The 27,213-nt window shown below is 35.9% G+C and overlaps 1 protein-coding gene across 2 annotated transcripts in view; it reads right to left on the bottom strand.

Moving 5' to 3' along the window:
• Positions 1-1,272: 1,272 nt before the first annotated feature.
• Positions 1,273-27,213, bottom strand: part of LOC117781634 (CUGBP Elav-like family member 2) — an 86,552-nt gene continuing 60,611 nt past the window's right edge. For both annotated transcript variants that reach the window (XM_034618420.1, XM_034618421.1), the window contains exons 5-9: positions 16,401-16,582; positions 16,032-16,329; positions 15,572-15,766; positions 8,928-9,077; positions 1,273-1,793 (exon numbers count right to left, since the gene is read on the bottom strand). In XM_034618420.1, coding sequence (XP_034474311.1) covers positions 1,522-1,793; positions 8,928-9,077; positions 15,572-15,766; positions 16,032-16,329; positions 16,401-16,582 — 1,097 coding nt within the window. In that variant the 3' untranslated portion in view covers positions 1,273-1,521. The remainder of the gene's footprint in view (positions 1,794-8,927; positions 9,078-15,571; positions 15,767-16,031; positions 16,330-16,400; positions 16,583-27,213) is intronic.

Here is a 27,213-nt window from a genome sequence, read left to right on the forward strand (position 1 = left end):
ATATATTTACAAATAAGAGAAAAAGTAAGACAACATATCATTGCGAATGTGCAGTTTGAAACAGAAAACATAACTTTATTTATAGATATATATTTGCATATGTGTGTGTGAGTGTTTATATATGAGTGTGTGTGTGTGTCTGCTTATGCTTGTATGTATGTGTATGTGTATATGTATGGTTGTATGTGTGTGTAGTTAACATTAACAAAGGTATGCTATATAGCTGATACTAATTAATTTAACACAAAATGTTAAATGATGTTTTACATTTTTCAAATGAAACAAAGAGCTTACAATCACTTTCCGCAAAAAGCTGTATACAGTTGTAATACAAGAAATAAAAGCAAATAGAAAAATGAAGAAAAATAAAAGCAAAAGAAAAATCAATTTCAGTTGATAAAAAATAATAAAAAATAAGAAATATTCAGTTGTTTTTTTTTTGATTTTGATTTCATTGGTTTGTGCGTTATAGTTAAATAATTAAAAACTAAACGAAATATATAGTAATAATATTAATAATGATAAGTATAAACAAAAATAATATTGTGGTTTCATTCGGTACAAATAAAATTTTTAACTTTTAACAAATCAAATAAAGCACTACAACTAAGTATTTTATGTATAGTGATTATATACGCATCAGCATATAAAATATTTAAATCCATTTAACAAAACGAGTAGATATTTAAGTATACAATAGAGAACTTCAGATATTATACGTTCTTAACTTGTGACTTGCAACATGAGATGAACAAATGAAACATGAGACAAGTGAGGATCATTTAAAATGGTTTCTTTTTTTTTTGTTTCTTTTTTTGGTTTTTCTTTTTTCCTTTTGTTACGTTTTATATTAAACTTAAGAACTAACACTTTAAACAGAAGTCATATTTTTTTGATAGAAAAGTGTACAAAAATATTTGTTAAAAAAAAAATATATATATATGATATATATTATTTTATATTGTACGACAAGAAAACATGGTGTCGTTCAATGCAAAAGAAACTTCAAGGCGTAACAAACAAAAAGTGTTTGACAAAATTACACGCTAAACTATCCACTAAAATTAAGGTATCAATTTATGTTTTATTTTCTTGTTTTTTTTAACTTCAACATTTAACGTGCTATTCGTATTTGCTGTCGCGTTTTTGGCACAAATTCATGTTTTTCTTCAACACTTTAATTTTTTTGTTCTTTTTTTTGTTTTTATTTTTTGGTGTGTAAGGGGTATGAGAGAGGGGGATACGTACAACGTAGGATTCTTGACTTTTTGGTTCTACTTTTAACGCGCGCGCTCCACACGGTAGACTCGATTCATTCGTTCATTGGACTGCTCCATTTGACAAATTCAGTTGGTGTATCAAATAAAAAAAAAAACATTTCTTGTTGCTCTTTTAGCTATTGATGTTGTTGCTGTTGTTGATGTTATTGTTGATGTTGATCTTGGTCTCCGTCTTCATCTTATAGTTGTTGTGGCTTGGTAATATTAATTTCTCTCTCTTTTCTTTCTTTCTTGGTATTTCTTAGTAGGGCTTGGAGGCGTCCTTCGGTTTCTTCAGCTGCACTTTTAAACGCTTCGTGCCCACCTGAAAGCCATTCATGGCCTTGATGGCCATCTGTGCCGATTCCGGATTGTCAAAGGAAACAAATCCAAAACATTTGGAGAGACAAGTCTGTTTATCGATGAACACCTTGGCCGAGATTACATTGCCAAATGGCAAAAAGGTGGAGGCCAAATCGTTATCGGTAAACTCCTGCGGCAGATGATAAATGAAAAGATTGCAGCCTTCAGGACCTGAAAATCATAAGAGACAAACAACGAAGATCAGTTAACTATTTTTAAGTGTAATTGCTTAAGGGTAAATAATTAATTAGAAGGTATTACAATTAAATAACAACAGTAAAAGTGACCCAGGTAAACAGAACACATAATATTTTTTCTTATGATTACAGAACAATAGGCATTAATTTATAGTACTCTATTTGCGAAATGTTAATGTTAAAGTGACCAAGGAGTACAGTATTAAATTATAATCAAGGTCCAAGGTCAACTGTCAGTCTTTTGTAATTATCGTAGCTCATCTCACACACACAAATTCACACGCATAATGAGAATTTCTCGAATGAGGTGAAAGTTGAGCAGAAACTGAAATTATATACACTCTGCGAACATCAGATGGCATTTGGTTTTCGGTGAGAAAGAGCAAGTACAAAGGGACAGAGAGAGAGAGAGAGAGAGAGAGAGAGAGAGAGAGAGAGAGAGCAGCTGATTGCCAAAACGGATGCGGAAATGATGCGTCTAAGTGACGTCTCTTTGTCTCTCTGTGTGTGTGTGTGTGTGTGTGTGCTTATGTGTGAGAGAGTATCTCTGTGGGCGTATGACATTTTGTTTAGCAGCACGCGCTGTCGTGTGTCGTGTGTCGGCTGTCGCTGCCGTCGCATATTAACAGCTGCGTCAACGGCGTCGCTCGCGTCCTGCTGCGGTTTGCACTTTTCGTGCAAATTACTGTCAGCGTCAGAGGCAGCAACCAGACAGCAGTGGCAGTGGCAGTGGCAAGTTGCAACATCGGTAGCTGCAACATCAACAGTCACGAGGCTGAGCTGCCTGCTATTAGGTTTTCACTTTCGAGTTGCTTTTTAATGTCACTTTAAGTAGCAGTTGATGTTTTGCGGTTTCAATTTGCCAACACCAGCAGCGACACATCTGGGCTAATAAGCAACAACTTTTTATTATATATATATACTTAATATATGACACTTAAAGTGTCATTGCATTTGCAACGACCTTAATAAATGGCAACTGGTTAATGTAGCAATGCCCATGGATATCGTCCATTAAACCTATTACAGACCATTATTATATTACGAGCACTTGAGCCATTAATAGTCTGTAGTCTCTTCGCATTTTTTACACTTACAAAAGTTGTGGGTGTGGTTGTTTTTCGCGATATGCGGGGGTGGAAGGGGGCGTGTCAAAAATTGAAAACAAACTACCTGCGTTGGGGTCTATGGAAATCTGTGTGCCAAAAGTGGTTGCTCTATCTCTAATAGCCTCTGAGATGTAGGCGCTCACACGGACGGACGGACAGCCAGCAGACGGACAGACGCGCAGGGCTAAATTTGATAATTTTGTCTTGTCATGGTCATGGATTGATCTCTAAAATAATACTGCATTAAAATATATGCAATGTGTTTGTGTTTTTCGAAAAACTGAAGTTTTAACATATTATGTTTAGTATAGAATATCACTTAATACAGTTTTCAAAATATATTTTTAGTGCCGGTACAGATACCGGAGCCAAAAGGATAAAACCGAATCTTATCATTCCATGGCTTTGATATTTTTCTTTCTGGTAACCAGTTCAATTTTTATTTTATTCCATGACAATCTTGTCGTATACGCAATTTATCTGCAGTGCATACCCATTAACGCTATAATTAATGCAATGCCAAAGCAATGACAATAACAACAACAAAAGCCGTCTATGTACATACATGCTGCAAATGCCTTGCCCCTAACCACACACACACACACACATACACACATATATAGGCCAAGCATTGTAATCAAATAACATTGCGCCTAAGCTATATTGTCGTCTCTCCCGTTGTTATTATCACATTTGTTGTTGGGATTGTCAACTTCATCATCGTTTGCCAAGAGCGCTATTAATAACATTGATACATCTTTGTCATCTTTGTCGGCATTTGGTTAGGAGTGCAGCGGCAGCAGCAGTCGGCCATACATGCCACACCCCCCTATAATCGCCCTCTTTAGTTTGATTGACTTTATTGGCAGCGGGGTCGAGAACAACAAAGGCACAAATCAAAGGCATCACAGACAAACTCTGATGTGAATGATGCGATTATAAAATGAAAGCAAATTGAGACGCCTCATAAATTTTTTTCACCCCATTTCTCCAACCCCTTTATCACAAACCCTTTTCCCGCTCTCTACTATTCTTCCTCGCATCCTTTATTATATTCATCAACTGTGTGTACGTTGATTTTTTCCAGCTCTGTTTGTTTTTTTACACACCTAAAAGGAAAGGAGTATTTTCCATCCAATAAGAGACTCATAAGGACCAATTAAAAAAATGCTGTTGCTAGGTTATTGATTATATCGACTAATGAGGAACACGTGTGCCTGAAAAAATTCAGCCGGAGGAGCACAAGAGCACAAGTTCTTGTTTCTAGGACAATAAATCAACTACATTCTAAATTGGAGAAAAAATCATCATCATGTATAAGTTAACTTTAGAACTGTATAAATGTGTATGCCAGTTATGAATATTTTAGAAATTTCATGTATTATTGCCAAAAAAATATGTATATTTAAATTTTCCCTAAAAGTAAATCTCTTGAATTTTAATTATTATAATTAGTTTTTTGTTATTAACCAAAGGCCTTATGCAGCCAGCGCTATACCCAAACTAGATTACACATTTATCTGTAATCTTGTTGAATTATAAATTAATAATTATTATTTTTTTTAAATTATAAGCTAAATGGCTTTAGAATTTTATATTTTTTATAAATTTGAAGAGAATATATTTAGTGAATCTTAATTAAATAATACTATTAATATTCATTTAATTATGATCAAAATTATTAAGACCATGGGATTTATAAAAAATTGACTAAATTGAGTAATTATTCTGAGAGTGTTCCTTTTTATTTTTCTCTCTACTGGTATCTATTGTATAATTCTAAGCTTATCTACTCACTGATAACAGTACAATGTTGCATAGATATGGTATGCGAGCAATATTCAGAGGTCTTTAAGTTCGGCGGTAATCATTTATTTCCGAAAGTCTTACGACGAAGTTCTTTTGCATTTTCCAAGCAACATTGAACAAGACTTACATTGATTTCTGCTCTTTCTTAAAAAAGAAAATAAAATGTAGAATCAAAGTTGTTGCAAAAAATGCCGCAGATATGTGCAATCTGCGGAGGAGGAAAGCGGGAGCAAGGAATATAGCGGAAACAGGCTTCAACAGTGTCTCGTGCAGATAAATTCTCAGCATGTGAAATTTATCAAATGACGACATGAGCATAAACAACAACATAAGCACTAAGAGAGAGAGAGAGAGAGACGCAAATAGAAACAAGAGGAAGAAGAGTAACAAGAACAGGAAACAAGTTATAAGCATGTAGACAGGCGCAGACAACAGGCGCAAAATTAAGCAGGAAGCGAGCAAAAAAAAAAAATAGAAAAAATATATATAATTTATATAAAGACCATGCAGAAGAAGAAGAATGGGTTATACAGATGTGTATGTGTGTGTGTGTGTGTATGTGTACTAAGTAAATATAATGCTTTAAAATCGAGGCACAGGCAAAGACAGCCAAACATGACATTGACAAACGATGGGAAAAGAGAGAGAGAGAGAGAGAGAGAGGAGAGGAACGAAAGAGAGGTTTAGCTAAAGGAACTCAAACCGGATGCAGCCGGATTAGAGTCATGTGCATAAGCCGGAAGCTGGAATATAAAATAAGCAAGTGCAGGCAAGGACACAGTCAAAGCCAGAGAACGAGAAAGCAAGCGAGAGAGAGAGAGAGAGAAAGAGAAAGGAGAGAGAGCGAGAGCAAGCCAAAACGATATGCGACTTTGGCTGGACATGCTATGAACTTGACTTCAAACTGCACCAAAGTCCTTTTTGGACTCGCAAGTGAGTGATTATGAGATCGGCGACATATTGCATCAGATTCATGAGTGTGTGTGTGTGTGTGTATGCGGGGGGCGGAAAATCAATGAAGATGCACGCAACCAGATGTTATGCTGTCATATAAATTCCATTTGCCCTTGAGAGAGAGATAGATAGAGAGGTAAGGAGATAGCGAAAGAGACGCATGCGACAAGAAAAAATTACAAAAAACAAAAAAAAACATTGTTGCCCTGCTGCTTTTTAGCAAACATGTTAGAAAGCAAGGTTAAAGCGAGTGCGAGGAAGAGACAAGATATATTGAAGGCAAAATACATATACAATTCGTATGTTGCATGTGCATCAATTGGAAGCACCACAAGGACGTGGAACCAAAGCACAACAACACTAACGGATGCGGCATCTTTGCTCAACGGAAGAGGAAAATGCAATATAGGAAATCGTTTTTCGCACACACATACGTAAAAACTATCGCTACGCCAAAAAAAAAAGCGAAAGAAATATTGGAATGAAACAAAACAGGAAGTCTATTTGTGTGTGTAAAAAAGAAGAAGAGGAAAAAGAAGTCACGAATTGGAATAAAAACCGTGAGGTTAACTTTGCTTCACATACACATATTTTGTTGTCCTTTATTGAAAGTTTTGTGGCTTTCCAAAAGAAAATGAGAAGGAAGGAAGGAAGAGTTGCGAAAAGAGTCACATAATGATGCCGAGTTAAAGAATATCGAAAACCGTGCAATATATGTGACACTTAGTAAATTGTGTGAAGCACTTTAAAGGTAAAAAAGTAAGAGAACCAAGAAAACTTCATTGCTAGCTTAATGAATTAAATACATTAAATAAATACACGTTAAAAATCAATTGGGTACTCACTTAACTTAGCAGATGGCACATATGCCTATTCTTAAAACTTAAATAGCGCTTTACGTTGCAATCACAATATGATTTGGTCAGATAATTTGTAAAAAGACAATAGCCCAAATGTGTACAGAAAACAGTTTACTGGACAGAGTTGCAATTCTCATTAGTTTCGAAACTAACTAGACAAAAATTAGGAGCAGCTAATCATAGCACAGTTTGATTATAAAAATATTTTTATCACATATCAAAGTCTGCCCAAACATATAGCAATAAAAACAAATAACTCAATTGATACTTGTTAAACTTATTCATAAAACCAACTAACTACATACTAATAAAAGACTAATTATTAATTTTTTTTTGCAACTTTATGATCTTACGAACACTATGAAGTAGTTGGATAACTTCTCGAGCCCCCTTTCCCTCCCACACCCAATCTAAAGCAGTGAAGCGTGAGAAGTAAGAGGAAACATGGCAGCTCACATGTCGCATAACATGCGCAATTTGTTTGAATGTGGACACACAGATACTCACACACACACACACCCACAAAGTCATGACTATTTCTTGTTGTGTGTTTTGTTGGTCACAAGGGAATTTTTGGATGGAAAAGGGAGGAGAAGGGGCAACGCCATGAGTCAGCAAACCAAACAAGTCACAGACAAAGCATCCCGAAATATATGCTACACAAAAGTCACTCAACTGCAAAAATATATCTCACAACATGGATATACATTTATATCTATGTGTGTGTGTCTACATATGTGTGTGTTTGGCCTGACTGGCTCGCTGAATGTCTCTCCGTGGTCTCACTAGACACACTCGTAACTGTAGTTGCTCCCCCTCCTCCAGCCTCTTTCTCGCCCCTTGCAACGATGACTGTAGCTTATGTAACCGGAAATATGGCAAAAAGTGCAACGCCAAAACATTTTCCGCTTGCATTTTGCCCCAACGTCGTCGTCTACTATCTGCTTAGCAGTGACAGTGCTCCCCAATGTCCTGCCCTCTCTCCAGCCGTCTCTCTCTCTCAGTCGCTCTCTATTTATCTACCATGTGGCGTGCAACTTTAATGTTATGTGTGCCAGCGTAGCGACGTTGCAATATTTCCTGATATCGACGTTCAACGTCTGACTAATGGAATTGTGTGTCAAGTGTGTAATATTTACACTGTGTCAAAAGCTGATAAAAATTTAAGCTGCAGCCAAATACCGTTCATATCTACAGTCTCCTTGTCTATTTTTATCTCTCTCTCCCTCCCTCCCTCTCTGTCGCCCTCCCACGTTCTCTTTATCTCATTGTGTGGCAAGTGCATAAGATGATTGATTCTATTGATTTTTCTTATCTTCTCTCGTTACGACTTCGAATTGAAAAGGCATGCCAGGACTTGGATTTGGATTTGTATTGCCAATCAGCTTTAAAGCGCATAAAAGCTACTCAAAAACACAGGCTATAATAAGCGACCTTAACACCGGTAGCCATTACTGACGTCAAAGATTATATCTGTAATCGACTGATTTTACAATAGGATGAAGATTCGTTTTAACGAAGTTATTTTTAATTTTTGCTTTTATTATCGCTTTGTTCTAGTCCCGAGATTTTGGATTTAATTAAGTAATTGTCTAAAAAGATATCAATTTTGACATATAAGGGGTAGTGCTAGTGAAATTTAACTGTAGTTAGATCTTTGTACGTGATATGCTGTAGATTTTTGGTTTTATTCTATTGTCAAATTTTCGCGATTTACTGTAGTGGACACACTCTACTTAAGTAATAAATAAAAATATTTTATTGTAAGAATGTGAAGAAGGCTCATTTTTTTATAGAGTTGTTCGAAATTTTAAGTTTTATTTTCAATTTAATATTCAATTTTAAATTCTAGTTTAATTTATCATCGTTATCGCTTTTACTAAGTATCAACTTATGCTCTTGTAGTTTACCCTCTATATCGACGTATCATCATAAATACGTTAGTTACAAGTAGAAAAGCAGCATTTTATTTGCCACCCACATCCACAAGATGCCTCAAACTGAGGCAAGAACAATCTAGCAAATAACTAAGTAGATTGACAACCATGACAGCAGCAAAAGGATGTGAAAGAAAAACCGCAAAATGGATGCGAATGCGAATGACGCTGACAGCAATGAGCGGGTTAATGCATTTGATGTTGCAACAGCAGCGGCAACTGCAGCAAAAAATATAATGGCAAGCTGAGCCACTGACAGACTGATGGACTGGTAGACTAACTGACTGTTTGACTGACTGGCGGACTGACAGAGCCGCAGTCAGCCATTTTATAGCATTTATCAAAATGTCTGGCATTTAGACATTTCTATTTGTGTGCGTGTGTAATTGTAGCTAACATCCCTCCCCCTCATCCAATTGCACCCACTTATCACACTCACCTTCAATCTGCTTGCCCGCAGCAGCGGCCGCAGCGGCGCTCAACGCAACGCTGGCCAACGGGGAGGAGGACAACGCCGTGGTGCTTCCAAATTGCGGTAAGCCAGCGGCTGTTGACATATACGCCGATGCCAATGGATTCGCATCAGGCCCTGCAAAAAATTGGGATAGGAGAGAAGAGAGAGAAAAAAAACAAAATTAAAATTGAAATAATATATAATAATAATAGATTAATGATTGTGGTTATAGTTTAGTTAATATTTGCAGATAAGAGTGAGAGTAAAATAAATAATATTTTAATACACAAAATCTCAACTACACAGGAAAATAAATGAGAACTTCGAGTTAAAACCAAGACTGCAAACCGGTTTAAGCAATCCAAACCGGATCATAAGCCGAACCTTTGATATTATATACAATTTCTTAAATAAAAGGTTCGGCTTGAAAAAAAATAATTACATACTTTTTATTAGTGATCTAAAAATGCATCGAAATATCGACAGCTCGGTTTTTGCGAAAGCGTTTATCGAGTACTTTAACTCGACGATCTATCAAGTTGATTAAATCGATTTGCATGAAAACATCGACAACACACTGGAGTTTGTTCCTTTGCAGCACTAAATGATCTACAGTCAAAACTTTTCATAGAATTTTTCGTTTATAGAGAACTTAACTGAACCAAGTACTAGCTTCAAGCACGGTTTTTTCAACAATTATTTTTTTCTGGGTTCAGTAAGATGTCGGTTAGTTAGATCAAATTGGACATTTTTAGTGTAAAACCGTTGACATTTCGTTTAAGGTTTTTATTTTTAAATACTTTAAATACTTGAAAATTACATGCTAATTGAATTTTATAATGCTCATCAGATTACACAGGGTATTTTTATTGTGATAATAATATTATAATATGCTATTTTTTACCATAGCTAACATCCAAACTATAATTATGTGCATCAAGTTGACCTTCTATTTGACCTCCGTCAGACGTAATTAATCATCGAATTTTGCACGCCACAATACGCGACGTGAGCGACATTTGATTATTTACCAACAACAACAAATGCACACAAAAACAACAATTGTGCAAGTGCAGTAAAGTAATACATTATATAAATCTAAAATTAATTTGTTGCTCATACGCCATGTGGCACACAACTCACGGGCTAGCTCTAGCTCTATCCTTCTCTCTCTCTCTCTCTCTTTTCACTCTCAGTAACTCTATCTCGCTCTGTGTGAACAGGTCTCTGGTTTGTGTTTTGTGTGTAATTTGACGCCTGTTGTTTGTTATTTAGTTGTTTTGTGTGCCCGTCATGCAATGCAATTTTGTGGTTTGCAGTTGTCCAAATGCCACAAGCTCCTGCCACCGACTGTTATTAATGAGTTTCTCAACTGCATCTGAGTGTGTATATGTGCGTGTGTATAAAGTTGACAATGAGCGTTCAATGCATTTGATAACTAATTTGGCTAATAACAAGTTATGATGTCAGTGCAACGATACACTAGTCATGAGGCTTGCAACAGAGTTTGCCACTGCGATTACTTTAGAGGCAAGTTGGAATTTAAGTCAAGTTTTAAATTATTTCCATGCCATACAAAATAATACGAAAAGTTCTTCAAAGAATTGAAACACACATACGCATACTCTCACATACACATTGCAAACTTTTGTGAGATTTTACAGATTTAATTTCAAAAGTTTTACCCCCCATGTGAAACCTCCTTTTGTGCCACGTAAGGTGTTGCAATCAATTTTTGGGGCAACATTTTTAATTTAACAGCTTGCCAAGCCAAGTCTTCGCAACTTGTGGCAACGCATACAACAAGAAGAAGAAGAAGAACAACAACAACAACATTATCAAAAACAAAGAGGAAAAATAGCCAAAGGTAACGGAAAACCTAACTTTTCAAGCAAGTTTTGCATATTTGCCAAGAAATTGAAGAAATTGTTTTAATTGTTGTTGATGGAGGCGCAAAAGAGGCTGGGAATGCTCTTTCCTAAATAAAGTCAAAACAGTAGCAAGCGAAATGCAGGCAACATGTCATGTTCTTAGCCAAAGTCTAACTGAACCTTTCACCAGGCCAATAATAACAATCAACAGAGTCACAACAACATCTACATACACACACTCAGTCGTGAAAACATGTTTGACTCTCAAAAGCTTATACCCTGTAAGCAGTAACTGAATAAGTGGTAGATAAAGAATGCATAGAATACAAAATCGTAAACAAACATAAGTTTAGAGTGTAGATTCAGGCACAAGAAATTGAAATTAACCCATGTAATTTTTGAAGACTGCGATATTTATAGCCAATTGACAGTGTTTGATGGCGGGTATATAGAGAGATGGCATGAAGTAAAATTTATTTGTTCACATTTTTTTTTTATACTTATATCCCGTAAAAACTACTTAGAAAGAAGTATATAACCTTCCACCTGCATTCTCAAGAAAGTCCAAAGTTAACATTTTCCATGGAAAACATCCACTTATTCAGCAACTTTAGTATGTTACATAGTTTTTATTTGATATCCTGTAAAACGGAGTTAACGAAGGGTTATATGGGCTGTAGGCAAGCTTGATCATACTAGGATAAAGTTGAATGTACAGAGTATCCGTTAGCCAAAATATCTTGTAGTTTCTCCTCACTTTGCTTTTAGTTGAAATTATTTAATGTTTTATGTCCGTCTGTTGCCCGTTGGCATTGACTTTTTGGCTGGCAAATTTTTGCAATTTTCAGTCGAGTTTTGGTTTTTTTCTTCTTCTCTTCTTCTTCTTTTGGCCAAGACTTTGGCACTTGCAGGCACTTGAAGACTTTTGGCAGTTGTTGTTGCTGTTGCAGCTGCTGTTGATTTTGAAGTGCAAAGAGCGAAAAAGTGTATAAACAAACGTAATGGAGAGTCATGTTGAAAACAGACTTGAAAACGTGTTCCGACAATGGAGAACCCTAGAAATCGGCTCTCGGATATTTTGTAAGAAGGCGCAGAATGAAGAGGGGAGAAATGTGAAAAGTGGGGTATAAGCAACATAGCTTACTGCACTTTACAAAACTTTGATTAAGATTTTGCCATTTGTTGCTTTTGCATCTTCTTCTGCATTTGTTTTTTTTATTTTGCTTCTTCAGCTTTCTGTTTTTTGATTTTATTTTTTATATTCGTTGATAAAGTTTGGAATTGGATGTGCTTCAGATTGTTGCAGGATTTGTTTGATTCTTTGTTTGTGTTAATAAAGACCTCTTGAAATGGTGGCTGTTGTAATAGCTTAAGTTTCTTCTTAAAAAGCAAGCCAAAGAAAAATTATTGCTATGAAATTACTTTGATTGTGATAGATACCCTGTTAGAATTATGTAAATTCTAAAATAAGAAAAAGATGTATATTGAAATGCAGTATAAAAGAGTACGAAATAATCAGTAAGAAGTAGTACTATCAAAAAGCTATACTAAGATTTCCACTTTATAATATAAAAAAAACCATTTCGTTCAATGTATAACTGTTAAGATCAATTTCTACAATTAAAATCCCATTTCTATATGCATTTCTTACCAATCGAGTTTTGTGTTGCGTTTGCCACAAACAATTTGCAGCAAACACAAAGCGCAAAGTGCGCAATTTGTTAGCCCATTTTATGACAACAACAAATAGCAACAAGGTAATGTTCAAAAGTGATTTTGCAGTGAGTTTATGTTTCACTGGCTTTAAGATGGCATGAGAAAAATAGAACGCAATAGGGACAGAAAAACTACGAAATTTTTAATTTCGACCCAAAAGAAATAGGCGCAACATAGGAAAAGAGTGTGTGCGCGTATGTGTGTTGGTTCTTTTTTTTTATGTGTTTGCGTCCTATTCTCATTGCTGACCCCCTGTCAGCTGCAATGCCTAGCAACAGGACTATGAACTCAAGACTTCTCACAATTTCTACACAACTTCCACACAATTTTCCCACATTTATTTTTTGAACAGGGGATTTTTCCCTTGGAGGAATTTTTAATATTTCATTAAATTAAGTGCCCAGGAAATCGTTCAAGTGGCACATGATGAGCACGCACAAGTGCACAAGGGGCAGCGGTGCGAAAGTTGAGAAGGTTGCAGCCACAAGCCTGGACACAGGGGCGGGGCATGGACCAAGACTCTACTACTCTTCTGCTGTATTTGTAGTTTAGGCAGACACGAAAAATCCGCTTAAATATCTTGGAGTTTTCTGTTTTAGTCTGCATGTTTTTGTTGTTTCTGGCATTTCTCTGGTTAAGTCAGGCATTTTTTTTACGGTTCGTAGATGCTCATGAAATTAACTTGGTAATGCGCAGCTTAGCCAGAATATTTTGCTGGATTTTCGGAAAAGTTAATGCAAGAGGTCGAGGGAGAATTACTGAGGGGATCAGCAGTTGACTTCCTTTGGGCTTTCTTTGTTTACAATTCAACAATAGATGCGTAAAACAGCGAAATGGGCGAAGAAAAGTGAGTAAAATTAAAAAAAGGGCACTTCGCGACATTTTACATTTTTAATGTTTCTTAGAAAGTGACCACATTTGTAATATCTACAATATTCTGAAAATCCATTGTAGAAGCCCGCTTCTAACGTTTTTCCAACAGTTTACTTTGCCGAGGAAGGACATGATCTACATAAACCTACTTCATATTTGACGTATTTTAGATCACTATTGTACTCAAATATGGAATCTCATATTATATACATATTTTCTTGAGATCCTTAAAAGGTAGAAACATGAATTTATACATTATTACATAATTTATTTCCGCAGTTCAGTCCGTCCCGAGTTTAACATCTTTTGAGTCCTTAAAACTTAATACCCCAAGCGAAATCTTTTTTTTTTTTTAGACCTATTTGGTATGTCTATTTCCTGAGATCTATTGGCAACAGGCGACAGACCATAATTCTTAGGCAACTTATGTTGCAGCAACATTCGTTTTTATCGTCACGTTGCAAGGACAACTGCACAGAGGCAATAGCAACAGAAAGTGCAGTTGGAAGTTGGAAACATTGCAATTTGCCCCACAGCGAATAGCGGCAAAAAAAGAAGTCAATAAAGGCAAAGAGGGCATATTGCAAAAGCTCGGTTACGTTCCGTCTTCCATCTTCTACCTCTTCTTTCTCATTTTCACTACCTTCAATGCTACTGCTTTTTGCCTGCTGCTGTTGCAGCTAATCTGTTGCAATAAGTTCCGTGTTGTTAATTTCACAATAGAGTGTAACTTGTAATTTTGTGCGCTGTTCGTTTGCTACGGTTTCACTTGACTTTTGCTCTTGTTGTAGTTGTTCTTTCAGTTGTTGATGTTGTTGCTACTGCTGCTGTTGCTTTACGGCCATCAACTTTGGCGCGTGACGTAAATGACGACGTAAAACAGCAGCCACGTGAGCGTTACATAGCGTAAGCATCGCTTCGTTTGCTTTAAGTGTCAGCTTAATAACCATTATTATTAACATTTTTTAAGAAAACTATAAAAAAAAATAATGAAAATTCAAAGCGAAAACGGAAACGAAAATTATGCGTCAAAATCAGGCCAAAGTTTGTATTCAAATTGAAATCCAAATCAAAAATTGTACATCTTCTGCTCACCTGATGACGATGACTTGGCAGCTGCTGCCTTTTTTCTTAAGAGACCTGGTTATGAGGGAAAAACATAACAAATATATCCACAAAGTTGGTTGCCATTCAAAGAGAGAAAGAGAGAAAATATACACGTTAGAGTTGAGTTAGGTTAACATAAAGTAATCTCATCTACATGCGACTACATACAATCCCAAAATAAAATAAAACTCACTCATTTAAAGTAATTTCAAATCAAATTCAATGAACTGATCAAGTTTTCTTTTAGACAACAATAGATTGACAGCCTAGGGCATCAACAATTCATTTAGATTCCTCATCTATATTTAACTTGAGAAAAAGCTCTCAACTGGCAACGATTTGGCCAACGAATTAGGCTAATTGATTCCATTATTTGACACACGAAGCAAATATTTTTTTTGGGATTTATTTTTGAATACTTTAATAAACGAAAAAAGCTTAAATTCATTCGATAATTCTTCATTAATAATTACACAGGATTATTATTGATTAACTCAACTTAATAACATTATTATTTAATATATAAAATGTAGAATTGCAAATGCAATACAAATTCAAAATAGGATGGAAATAGGGAACCTGTAGTGAGCTGGTAGCGCGAGATTTAGGCAATTCCCTCAGAGCTTTTAAGGTCTGAATTGTTAACTCAAATTTATTAAACCCAATTAAAGCAATTTCTGCATACCACAAATTGCAAAAGACTAACTAAACGAAAATTAAAAGCAAACTAACTAACTCAACAGAAAAGCCACAAGTGATTTGGCCAGATATTAAAGGCAATAAACACAGGACAAGAACAACAGCCACAACGTGGCAATAAGGACAAATTGTAGTGGCGACAAAATAATTAGAAATCGATAAACAGGCCGAGAAGTTGAGGATAAAAAGTGGAAATGGAAGATGGAAATGAAACCACTGGCAGCTGTCACACGTTTGTGTGAATGGAGGAAAAGCGGAAATCAGTTGATTAGTTGTCGATTAGCGCAGAAAAGCTGTCGGAAGATATTTTTCAGATATTCCTGATATTTCCCGAGTTGAAAAGGATGTGCAACTACGACTTACACAAAAGTGCCGCTGTATTGGTCAACTGTGCGCTGCCCGGCGATGTGGCAGCATTCGATAGACTTGGTTGCGTCATCGCGGCAATGGCTGCCAAATTCTGTACGGAAAGCGGATTGAGGAGACCAGCAGCTGCTGCAGCGCTCGTCGTATCCTGCGTCGAACTGTTTTGCTGTGCAGCACCCAAGCCTGTGAGCGCTAAAAATATCAGATAATTTTAGTATTTAGTATTAATCAAACAGTATGCAAAGTAATTGTTTTAACAATTAAAATTCGCTTTTTTATTGTACTAATATACTTATCTTGGATTTTAATTTTTTCTATTTATAACATAAAGTTAAAACAAAAGGACTAATAAGTTTCATTGGACTTAACTATTTTGTAAATTAAAAAACAAATATGTATATTTGTTACTTTGTCAAAACAATTACTTGACTAACTGTACATGAGTATCTCGACTCACCTTGCAGCAACTGTTGATGCAATCCCACTGTCTGCAGCTGTTGCAGCAACTGAATGCTGGCAGGTGTCAGTGCATCGGCTCCCATTACCGGTGACGGTTGTTGCGGTGGGTTTGGCAGTATCGGTGTGGACACACTAGTCGCCGTCTGTCCCAATGGTATATTTATATTGGTAGCCAGATTCCATAAATTCGCCTGAATTTGCTGAATCTTCTTTTGTTCCTTCTCCTTTTGCGTATCGGCAAACTTTACAACCAACGGCGATGTACAGCCCTCCATGATTTTATTCTGACTCAGAGTCTACAATGAATGTTTATTTGTTATTATTATTATTATTTGTAAATAAATGGTATTTATGACATATTACTTACAACTTTAATGGCTGAAATGGCAGCGTGTTTGGTGGCAAATGTTACAAAGGCACAACCCTTGCTCTGACCGTTTTGATCACGCAGCACAGTGCACTCCTCGATTGCACCGTGGACTTCAAATAGTTTACGCACGTCGTTCTCGTTCAGCTTCTTATTTAGCATGCCCACAAACAGCTTGCGTTCTGTAAAGAGATACAAAATAATTGTATTGGAGAAATTTAATTGATTTAATTTAATTCATAAAAATATATATTTTATTTTTTATCTACTTTAAATCTTATGTACTTTTATAATTTTAATAACTACAGGCCTAAAAATGATCTGTTTTGTTCTATTGTTGAGCCAACTTTGCCTTGGCCTTGGTAAATTAATCGCTGCGTGAAGAAAATGCAATGCGGAAAGCCTCAACCACAGCAGCCTTCAATATACTCACACACACATTGCACACACACCACACAATGTGTAATATGAAACCGCAGTTCAACTCACAGTCTAAGACCTTAATAATATAGCATGACAAGGTTTGTCGGCGACATTGCTATTGCCTGAAGGGAAATCAACTGCTCTTCCCCCACCCAATGGACAAGTATTAAGTTAGCCCAGTTTGCAAGTGGGTTGAGGGCAAGGCCAGAGATCAGTGACCAGAGTTGACTAGGAGAGACCGATTTGTATGCCGCTTTTAGTTAATTTTACCATTTAACATTGCTCAATTAATTTTGCATAAATTAAAGTTTCACGTGCTCAATTTTTAAGGGGTGTTTTATATACATGAACAGTCTGACTGGAAAACTAATTGGCGCACATTTAACATATCGCCAACTGTTTGCACAAGGGACAAGTGTTGGCGTGGCAGACACACATAAATACAAACACACACACAGCTAATTTATTTGCACAAACACGTAAAATGCGCCGCTGGCCAAATTAATTGTTATCAAATATGCAATTGGTCGGCAGATTTGGCCGGAAGTGCAGGCCCTTTTTGTAAGTATAGTCAACTAAATAATTAATGCACCTAAATGCGGTTCATTAAAATTCTATTTTTATTTGAGTTTGCTTTTATTTACACATCTGAGTGTAAACTAAAAGAAGCCAGCATTGTTCAAAATAGATAATATTATTTATATTTTGTACTTTATCTTTAGCATCGATCTAATTTTATCGTTTTGCTTTATTGCCAAAATTTAATTACATTTAAATAATTTTTTTGGTAATGGCATTGTCAGCAAATTTTCCACATAAAAAGCAGAAATTTTTCAATTGTTTTGCATTCGAATTTTATCGCATCAATTAAGCATTATTTTTTTTGCGCTGGTCAAAAATGTAATTTTATTGTTTTTGATTGGCACAACTAGAAATGAAGTACCTATTATTGTTGTGAAAATTGGATTTTAGGAATGAAATTTATTAAATTTTTATTATGAAGTTGTTTTTAGAAAATATTGATTATTGGCCCTTGAAACAGTCACTAATCAAATACTTGTAATGTGCCAACGGAAGGGGTCAAAGGGGAAGGCAGGCGCTTTATTTAAGCATATCATCAGTATTATTATTAATATTATTGTTATTTTAAAGTGCCACTAGTTGTGAAATTGTAACATGCATTTTAAGCTCAACTTAATGGCAGAATTATAATGAGCATTGAGATGTGGGTGAAATGGGGATCACTGAAACCTCCACTTGCCTCAGTTCAAGAGGAATACGTGCTGCAATGCAGCAATAGTGTTGCCACATTCAAGAGTCGGATTGCCATTACCAGTCCAAGAGCAGTTGCTGCATCATCATCGTTATCAAATTCAAACCGCCGCCTCCGATGGCGCCACAGCAGCACTTGCATTATTATTATGATTATTGCAGCAGCAGCAACAGCAAAAGCTAACTGCACTTGAGCTATATTATCATAATCCCAGTAGCATCTATTGCAACTGCAACAACAACAACAACGAAAATATCCAACCTCCCACATTGAATAAGAAAAATTTAAAATTCATTGAATTTGATGCGTGTCGATGCTGTGTTGGTGTCGGTAGTATGGGTGTTAGTGGTGTGGATGATGTTGCTGGTGGCTGACTGCCAACAGTTTGATCCTGTCTATTGTCACTTGCTCCGCTGTCTCCCCTCCTCAACCTGTTTTGTTGCAATTGCAAAAAGAATTTGCTGTTGCAAGCACTTTTGCGGCAGTTGCAGTAAATGTTATGTCAGAGATATGAGAGCGCAAGAATGCCAGACACAAAAAGTACATATTTATACATATTTGTTTGACAGTGTGACCTTATAATTCGATTTGAACTAGCCCTCTGAATTTTATAAACTTTGTCCTTTGATATACATATTTAAAAAAAAGTACTGGTGCCTATGTCTGAAGAAATTAAATTCAAAATTATTACACATTAAAATTTGTATCCCTTAATCACGATTATATTACAAAAAATACAATTTGGATCTTATATTCAAGCCGTCAAACTAGAAAAGTGCATTATTATTTTGTATTACAATCCCTGGGTTCTATTTAAAATTAACATAAATAAATAGATTTTGCGTTTACCATATTTTTATTAAAAACACAATCTAGCTTAAGGCTGTAACTATTTCCCAATCATCTGATTTCATGCGCTATTTATTTTATATATATCTTAATAGCATGCTCATATCTAAGATCCCGTTTCAATTTACAGCAACTATATTCTTATACCTGCCTTTCCAAGTTATTTCTTCAGCTTAAGATAAACTTTCAAATGCAATATAATTTAAATTTTAATACTCAGCTTAAACCTGCTACTGAGCAATGCTCAACTCAACTTGACTCTTTAAAATATTAATATTAGACCGGGGTCCACGACAAAGACGTCCCTCTCTTTAGCTCCACAACCTTAATGCAGCTAATCTGCTTCTAGTGGCGCACATTAAGTGTTGCCACGCTTTCGACTTTAATTTGAAAACATAAAGCATGCTCATGCTGCAGTTGCAGGTGGATGCAGCAAGAGCCAAAGCAGCGACTAAGTGCGGCCACTTGTGAAACTACAAGCAAACACACCCACACACATGTAGTAGAAGCCATTTCTGGTTTTTTTTTTGCATTTGCAATTTTGCATGAAAGTCGACTAACCGAGCGACCACTCAGAGCAAACCCAACCAAACCAAATTGTAGAGTAACCAAATGTAATCCACGTCATATAACATCGACTCAGTAGAAGCTGAGAATGGTGATGCTACTGTGCTTAGTATACGTATACTATATTTTAGAGTTAATCAACAGTTCATCATCATAATATAAGTAGTATTTTTGCAGCGATCCATTAGTCATAACTTTCCTTAAAGACAATACCATCACTAGCAAGGCTTACTACCTCGATTTTTTACATTTTCTATTTTTCATAATTTATTTACTGTAGTATTTTCATGTCAATTTCCATTTTTTTTATTATTAACTAAACTTTTCCTCAATATATCGATTATTTTAATATAATATCAAATTATTATAAAGTTTAATATATAATACAAATGTATTCCATTATATGAATATTCTTTGAAAACTTTTCATCTCTATATCGATTATTTTTGTCGCATAATATAAAATGCCTTAATCATAATCAAGCGAGTTAGTTGAACAAATTTACATGTTGTCACTGTGCAGCAGTCGCCCGATGCCACTATTCTCTTTTCGATAGTTTTCCCTCTCTCTTTCATCTCCACATACAACACATTTGCTGATTCCGTATGTAAGCGGGTCATATTTGCCGGCTGCACTCCTGCAACCTACACTACCTGGACCTGGGGCTTAGCTTATTTATGTCACAAATATGAGTAGCGAGCGTCGTGTCGTACGCAATGCCACGGCTGGTTAGCTCGGCTTGGCGGTGTTTGCCCGGTTGGATGACTATGGGTTGAGCTGGAACTTGGTCTAAATGGTTGCCTGGCTGCCTGGCTGGTTGGCTGGTTGGTTGGTTGGTTGGTTGGCTTGCCACTTTGCATGCATCGCTGCGTGTTTGGCATATTTAACAAATTTTCGCAAAAATAATGTAACGCCCAATGGCTACCCTTTCTTTCCCCTGCTGTTCTAGTTGTTCTTGTTGTTGTCGATGCGGCTTTTATTTCTCTCACATCGAGTGTAGCAGCAAATGCAGCTGAGAGGGGCAGGGGGCAGCTACTGCTGCTGGCTAAAATCTAATCAAGCGCTGCGGCGACCAGGACACCAGTAAACTTATCAATAAGCCACACTCACACACACCACATCACACGCCCTCCCTCTCTTCTCCTCTTACCAAACTCTCCTCACACTCCAATAAACGCATTTGCTGCCACATTTGCATGTATGGGGGCAACCGAAAAAATATATCACCTTGCCACCTAATGAAATTTCATCGCCATCTCTGCCTGTGCATTATTAAATTTAATCTTAGGTTGAGCGAGAAGAGAGAGCGTCGAAAAAATTATGGCAAATATTCTTTACTTTATTTTGCTTGCTTCTCTTGTGTTCGCTTCATGCATATAAAATTTAAATTTTAATCGCAAGCTGAAAATGTTCATTGGATTTGGTTTGAAATGTGCACGGAAATTTGTTAGCAATGTGAAGACTTATAGACTAAATCATTTTTGTATGAAATGGCTCATAAAGGTGACGCGAATAATGTGAATCTTTTTTCAACGACACTCAATAGACCTTCTTGTGATTACTACAGCATACTTTATGGAGCAATATATTAAAATCGAAAGTTTGTAATTTCATTCTTTTTAGTTTATTCCAAAAGTATTAAAGCTATCACTATAATACAAAGTTTATAGAGAACTTCTCTTGCGCAAAAGAATCTCTCTATCACAATGCTAGGTTTTTTCTGAATTTTTGTTTAGAAGTTCCACCTAGTATAAATTTGTAAATTGAAAAGCGTATAAAAAGTCATAAAAAGAAAAGAAGAAATAAGAAAACTCTGCTCACTCTAATATGTTTTTGTGTATATGTATTTGTATTTATTCTCGCGGGTTGCCCACAACTTTGCCCCTCCTCCCTTTCACTGAACCCTCCCTTTTTCGCTCTACACAGTTGCCGCTCTTCAGCTCAATGCCATCTTTTGTATAAATTTTTATTTTTTTAAGCACTTGGCTTCCACTTGTGTAGTCGATTTGACTAAAAAGACAGAACAGAAGGAGAGATACAGTAGAAAGCACATCCTTACCATATCTTTTATCCATGGCCATGCTTTGGTGCTTTTTCCCTTTGCCCTCTCTCTCTCTCACCACTCTATGTCTTCGATTGCATAAACTTCTTTGGCAACGAATTTACATTTTAATTGCATTGAAATTTGTTTTGTCACGGCGCTCTCTCAACATTTAATCTATTTCCAAAATATTGAATATCAAGTGGATAATGTTCCGTTTCCCTTCCCATCGAAAAATATACTTATAAAAGATATATTTTCCTATATTCGTATATATCAAAGATAATTGCAAGGGCAGCAAGTTTTCGCATAAATTTCCATTATGCTATAACTGCCAACACTTTGGGGGCTTTGAACCGAGTAGAAACTAAAAAAAAAAAAGAATAAAGTACATGCTAGTAAAATGGAAAAGTAGGAAATAAATTCAAACACTATCCCTAACGAAACGAGCAATTTGAAGAAACTTGCTCACATTTATCACTTGGCCAAAAGCAAAGAACAGACAATAGTTCACACAGGTTAATAAATCGATATGACATTTTGAGCCCAGTAAGCATGTGAGTGTGAGTGTGTGTGTGTGTGTTTGTGTTTTGTCCTTCAACAACAACCGACTACAACAACTAATAACAACAACAAGCCAATAAAATGAGCCATTCTTTTCCTCATCTCAGCTATGCAGAAAAAAAGAAAATCCATTTGAGTTGGGAGCGGGGAAAGAATACGGCCAACAAATATACAACTACAAACATAAATTTTCATGTAAAGGCAATAAAAAGGACATGTTTTCATACTTTACTCCTTAGTCCATGCACAGACAACAACAACATAATCAAGAGCATAACAATAACGAGGCGAGTCCAAAAATTATTTGCATTTTTACACATTTTGAGGGTCAGCCAAAGGACATATAAAAAAATGAATGTCCTGCATGATGTCCATTAAGTGTGGGGTTAAAACTTTTACCCAATGATCGGACAATGCGTACGTATGCGTGGGTGTGCGTATGTGTGCAACTGTGATAATGGGTTTCTGTGTCGGAACTTTCAACTTCCTTTATTGCAATTTATGGGTTCGGCTTGGGGTTTCATTTTGGACTTCTATTAAGGATATTAGGATGTAGGCAACATCATCATGTTGTTGTTATTGTTGTTGTCTCTGCTCAGAGGGTTATGATTATGACATCGAATGTTATTCTGCTTCTACACAACGATGACGATAAGGTCGTTAAAATTTTTGTATTATTTTACTAGAAATTGAATTGTGCTTAAATTCAATGCAAAACATGTGACACTTATGCAAATAGGAGTTCATTTCTGTTCCTCTTGGAATGTTTAATAAATCAAATTGAAGTATCCCATTACATTTAAAGTATTTTTCGTTCGTTGGTTGATTTATTGAATAAGTTATATCTTATACTAACCAATTTAATATAAAATATTTTCTAATGCATCTATTCCAAAAATTATTTTAATGAAAAAAGTAACAATGGAGGAAAAAATGTATAAAAATAAGCACCATGGTATCTCTTATGACAGTTGTATTAAACATATTTTCCGTTTATATTAATAAGTAAAGTAACCATGAAAGTAGTAAAATAGATACATTAAGTTTAAAATGCGTTCGTTGATCTCTTAATAAAATCGTATTTTATGTGTAATTAAGAGCAAAGAAATAAAAAAAAATTTTAATTTTTGACTATTTATTTTTAGTTTCAATAAAGTGAAAAGGAAAGTTTATGTGCTATAGAAAACATCTATAAAAAATTAATAGTTCAGCAGTACATTGTGGCAATAGAGGACGTGCAAGTAGCAAAGTGAAAATATGATTATCTCGAAGTATTTCAGAGGCACAACAACGCAACAAAGAAACGTCTGTTAGTTGGACTTTCAGCCAGTCAGTCAGTCAGTCAGTCACCGTCAGTCAGTGAGTCAGTCAGTTCTGCCATACTTCACTCAGACTTGCACTCAAAAGCAGCTGCCAGTTGCAGACGAATCTTCTGTGCCTATTCCATAGTGACGGCTGTCAGACAACTTGGCCTGGCCGAAAGGACTGCGTTAAACTGAGTTAGACAGAGAGAGGGAGAGAGCTGAAAATAAGCAACGAATCTGACGCGATAGTTTGCTCACAGCTTGGCATGCGGGCCAAAAACAAAGTGTGAAGCATTTCACTAAAAACCAATTCATTTGCATAAAATGGCAACTGGAAATGCAGCCGGAAACTGGAGCATAGTCCGCATCGCTCAGATAAGAAAATGGGCCATGTCATGGACACCAAACATCCCAACATCCAAGAGTTCTCAACAATATGGGTAAATGGCACACGCGCTAACTAAATGTGCATGTGGAAGTGCATTAGGCTCACAGAGGGACCGAGGAGCAAGAGAGAGGGAGTGAAGGGAGTGAAGCGAGAGTAAATCGGGGTGTAAAACTTTATGCAGGATATAGGCAATGTGGCTATTGTGGCCAGGCCTTCATATGGAAGCCCGAGACCAAAAACCATGTTCTGTGTGAGTTGTCGCCCGCCTGCTGCGTTTTTGGGTCAAAGCAATTAAAGGTTATAAATTTGTGTGCGAAAAATTTAATTTTTTATATGCAGGGAACTCACACACAACGGAGTTTTCGTTTAAATGGCAGAGATGGCAGAGGCTCCAAAAGGGCAATAGGGGCCAATGGGTGTCAGGGGCAGTTTGCGGAGTCTCACTGACCGTCACGTGCTGACTACGTGGCCAGTTCATTTGGCGTTTAATTTAGCAGAAAATTAAAGTCCAGTTAAAATTTGCATGCCAATTTGCTTGCCAGATTTATGAACTGAATGCAATGTGGCACGCAGGCAGGTCTTTTGGCCCATAAAAATGATGATATTATGGCATCATTTTGTGCAGCCGACAAATACGATTACAGAAAATAATTAGCAATAAAATTAAATTCAATAATAGATAGAGCGCGAATAAATTGAAATCATTTAAAAGTTCAGACAAGTTCTATAAGAAATACTTAGGAATATGCAATAATATATATTACATGTTTGAAATATAGAGAAATAACTGGAAGAATTAAACTTGTAGCTGTATCTTATAATAAAACAAGGGAGCAGTCGAGCTCACTCGACGGATTTATGCTAGCTACCCACATCTTCGCGGCTGATCTATTTAATAAAATAATTACTTAAAAAGATTATTTTAGTACAGAGGCTAGACTTAATTAACTTTCAAAGTGTTAAAATAAAAGAAAATTAAACATATTAACCATTATATAACATGTCTAACATAAATTATACTATGTTAATATTTAATATTTACCTAACATTGATATAACACGTATAACTTAAATCATATTATGTTATTATAGCATTAACATAACATATGAGCCTGCTGTTACCCCCATCCCTCCAGACGGTATGCAAAGCGCAACTAATTTGCTTAATATCAGGACATCCTCTATCTTGTGTGCCAAGTCTCAGGCCTGTTGCTTTAAAATTGCTCTTTTTATTAGATTTTATATCTTTTATGCGCTAATGACAAAATTTTCAAAATTAAGATTCTCGCTATACAGTAGAAGAATATCATTTAAGATATTTATTTTTAAGTGGTTTTTTAAGCGTGTTGTTTATTGTTATCAACAGCAAAAGCATTTTTTTATAGGGAGAACTTAAATAAATTAAAATAAAAGTGAATTTACGATTTTTTTGTAAGCTTAAATATTCTTTATTTTGGCGTGTTATATTATTTCCACATATTTTCACATAACAATTTAAATTTTTAATCTCAATTACCCAGAAGCTTTTTATGAACTCTCTACATGATGACATACTTTACGGTGTCCCCTCCTCCCCTCCTCCCCTTTTCCATCATCAGCCCATCAGACTGCATACTGAATGACAACATCATTCACAATTTTTCCTTCTCGCGTATTAAGCACATAAAATATGAGAGAAAAAAAGGGTAAAAAAGGGGAAAAAAGGAGAGAAACATATGCCAAACATATTTAAAACCATGTCAATGCCATTGTCTCTCGCAGCTGCCGCCCTCCTTGCCACGCCCTTCTGCTCTTGGCCGCACTATACACTTGACTTTAAACATCATTAACACACATTCAACTTGTGTTGTAGTTCAACAATTTTTTTTCATTCTTTTTGTTGTCGTTGTTGGTTAATGTTAACAAAAAAGATCGGGCCAGGAAGTATGGCCAACTAAGTGGAGATATGTACGAGTATATCAACCCCTTTTAATGTGAGTGTGTGTATCTGTGTGTGCACTTTGACATGTGCGTGCTGATGGCGCGACACTTTGGCTGTTTGAAATACTCAGTATCAGTGGAGAAATCTGAATCAGGCTCAATTTGAGGTGGCAACTCTGGCTCAAGTCCAGACTTCGGAATGAAATTACATTTCAGAATTTCTTTTTGTTGCTGTTGTTGTGGTTGTCGTTCTCGTTAACGCGGTTGTTGATTTTTTACCAAAGGTATGTATATCACTGCGGACGGCAGTTCGCGTTAGTGACGAAAGCAGCACGAAGGGTGCGAAAGGCGACTAACTATATATACAGCTAAGTTGGAAAATTTGCGCCGACTGTCCGATCAGATCGAGTTATATACCGATCGACAGGTTTAGTTCTAACTTACAAAATGGCGTACTAAAACTTTTCTAACCAACCTGGGTCATGAGATACGGGGTGTAAGTGGGAGGGAAAATTTTGATAATTGCAGCTTATGGGGCCGTTGGGGCTTTTGGTAAAATTTTTATTTTTTAAAAATTCTACTTAAAATACGCGTCGATTGATACCTCAATCACCCAAATGATAACTGGTTCAAAAGATAAATAAATTTGAAAATTTTAGTGGACTTCAAAATGAAATGAAAAGTCAGTTTGTCTGTTTGTCTGTTTGTCTGTTTGTCTGTTTGTCTGTTTGCATCAAAGCGCTAAAGAAGCTTAAATGTAATGATGGGGATTGATTCCTTTTCAAAAATCTAGAAATGTTTGTTCTACGACTTTTCAATTTCCCGCTAGTTTAGCGGGAAAACGCTAAATCCGCCAAAATTGAAACCTCAACAGTTTCCAAACCATAGAAGCTACAGATATGTTCTATATATCATTAGAAAGGTGTGTTTGAGGGCTTTTAGGCGTACCTTTAAACTTTTTTCTAAAGTACTCAGGTAACATTTTACAGGTGAAATAAAGTTTTTTAGCTTACATTTTGGCGATTTCTGACAAAACGGCTCTAACGATTTTTGTTAAATTTTAATATGTTGTAATACGTACAATTTCGTTTTTTGGTATATGAAACATAAATTTTGGTTGAGGGGTTCGGAAGATATTACCTGTTAAGTGAATAAATACATTTTTCTATCGGTCGAAAATCACGTTTTAGTACGAAAAACTTTTTGGTTTTATGAGATATCTCAACCAAAATGATACAATATGCATTTAACTTGGTTTTATATATTCTGACCAAAGTTGGTTCAAATCGGACCACTATATCATATAGCTGTCATAGGACCGATCGGGTCAAAATTAGGTTTTAGTATGAAAACTTTTTGTTTAATGAGAAATCTTAACCAAACTAATACAATATGCATTTAACTTGGTTTTATATATCCTCACCAAAGTTGGTTCAAATCGGACCACTATATCATATAGCTGTCATAGGACCGATCGGTCCAATA

The sequence above is a fragment of the Drosophila innubila genome (genome assembly GCF_004354385.1).
Source record: "Drosophila innubila isolate TH190305 chromosome 2L unlocalized genomic scaffold, UK_Dinn_1.0 4_B_2L, whole genome shotgun sequence".
Lineage (NCBI taxonomy): Eukaryota > Metazoa > Arthropoda > Insecta > Diptera > Drosophilidae > Drosophila > Drosophila innubila.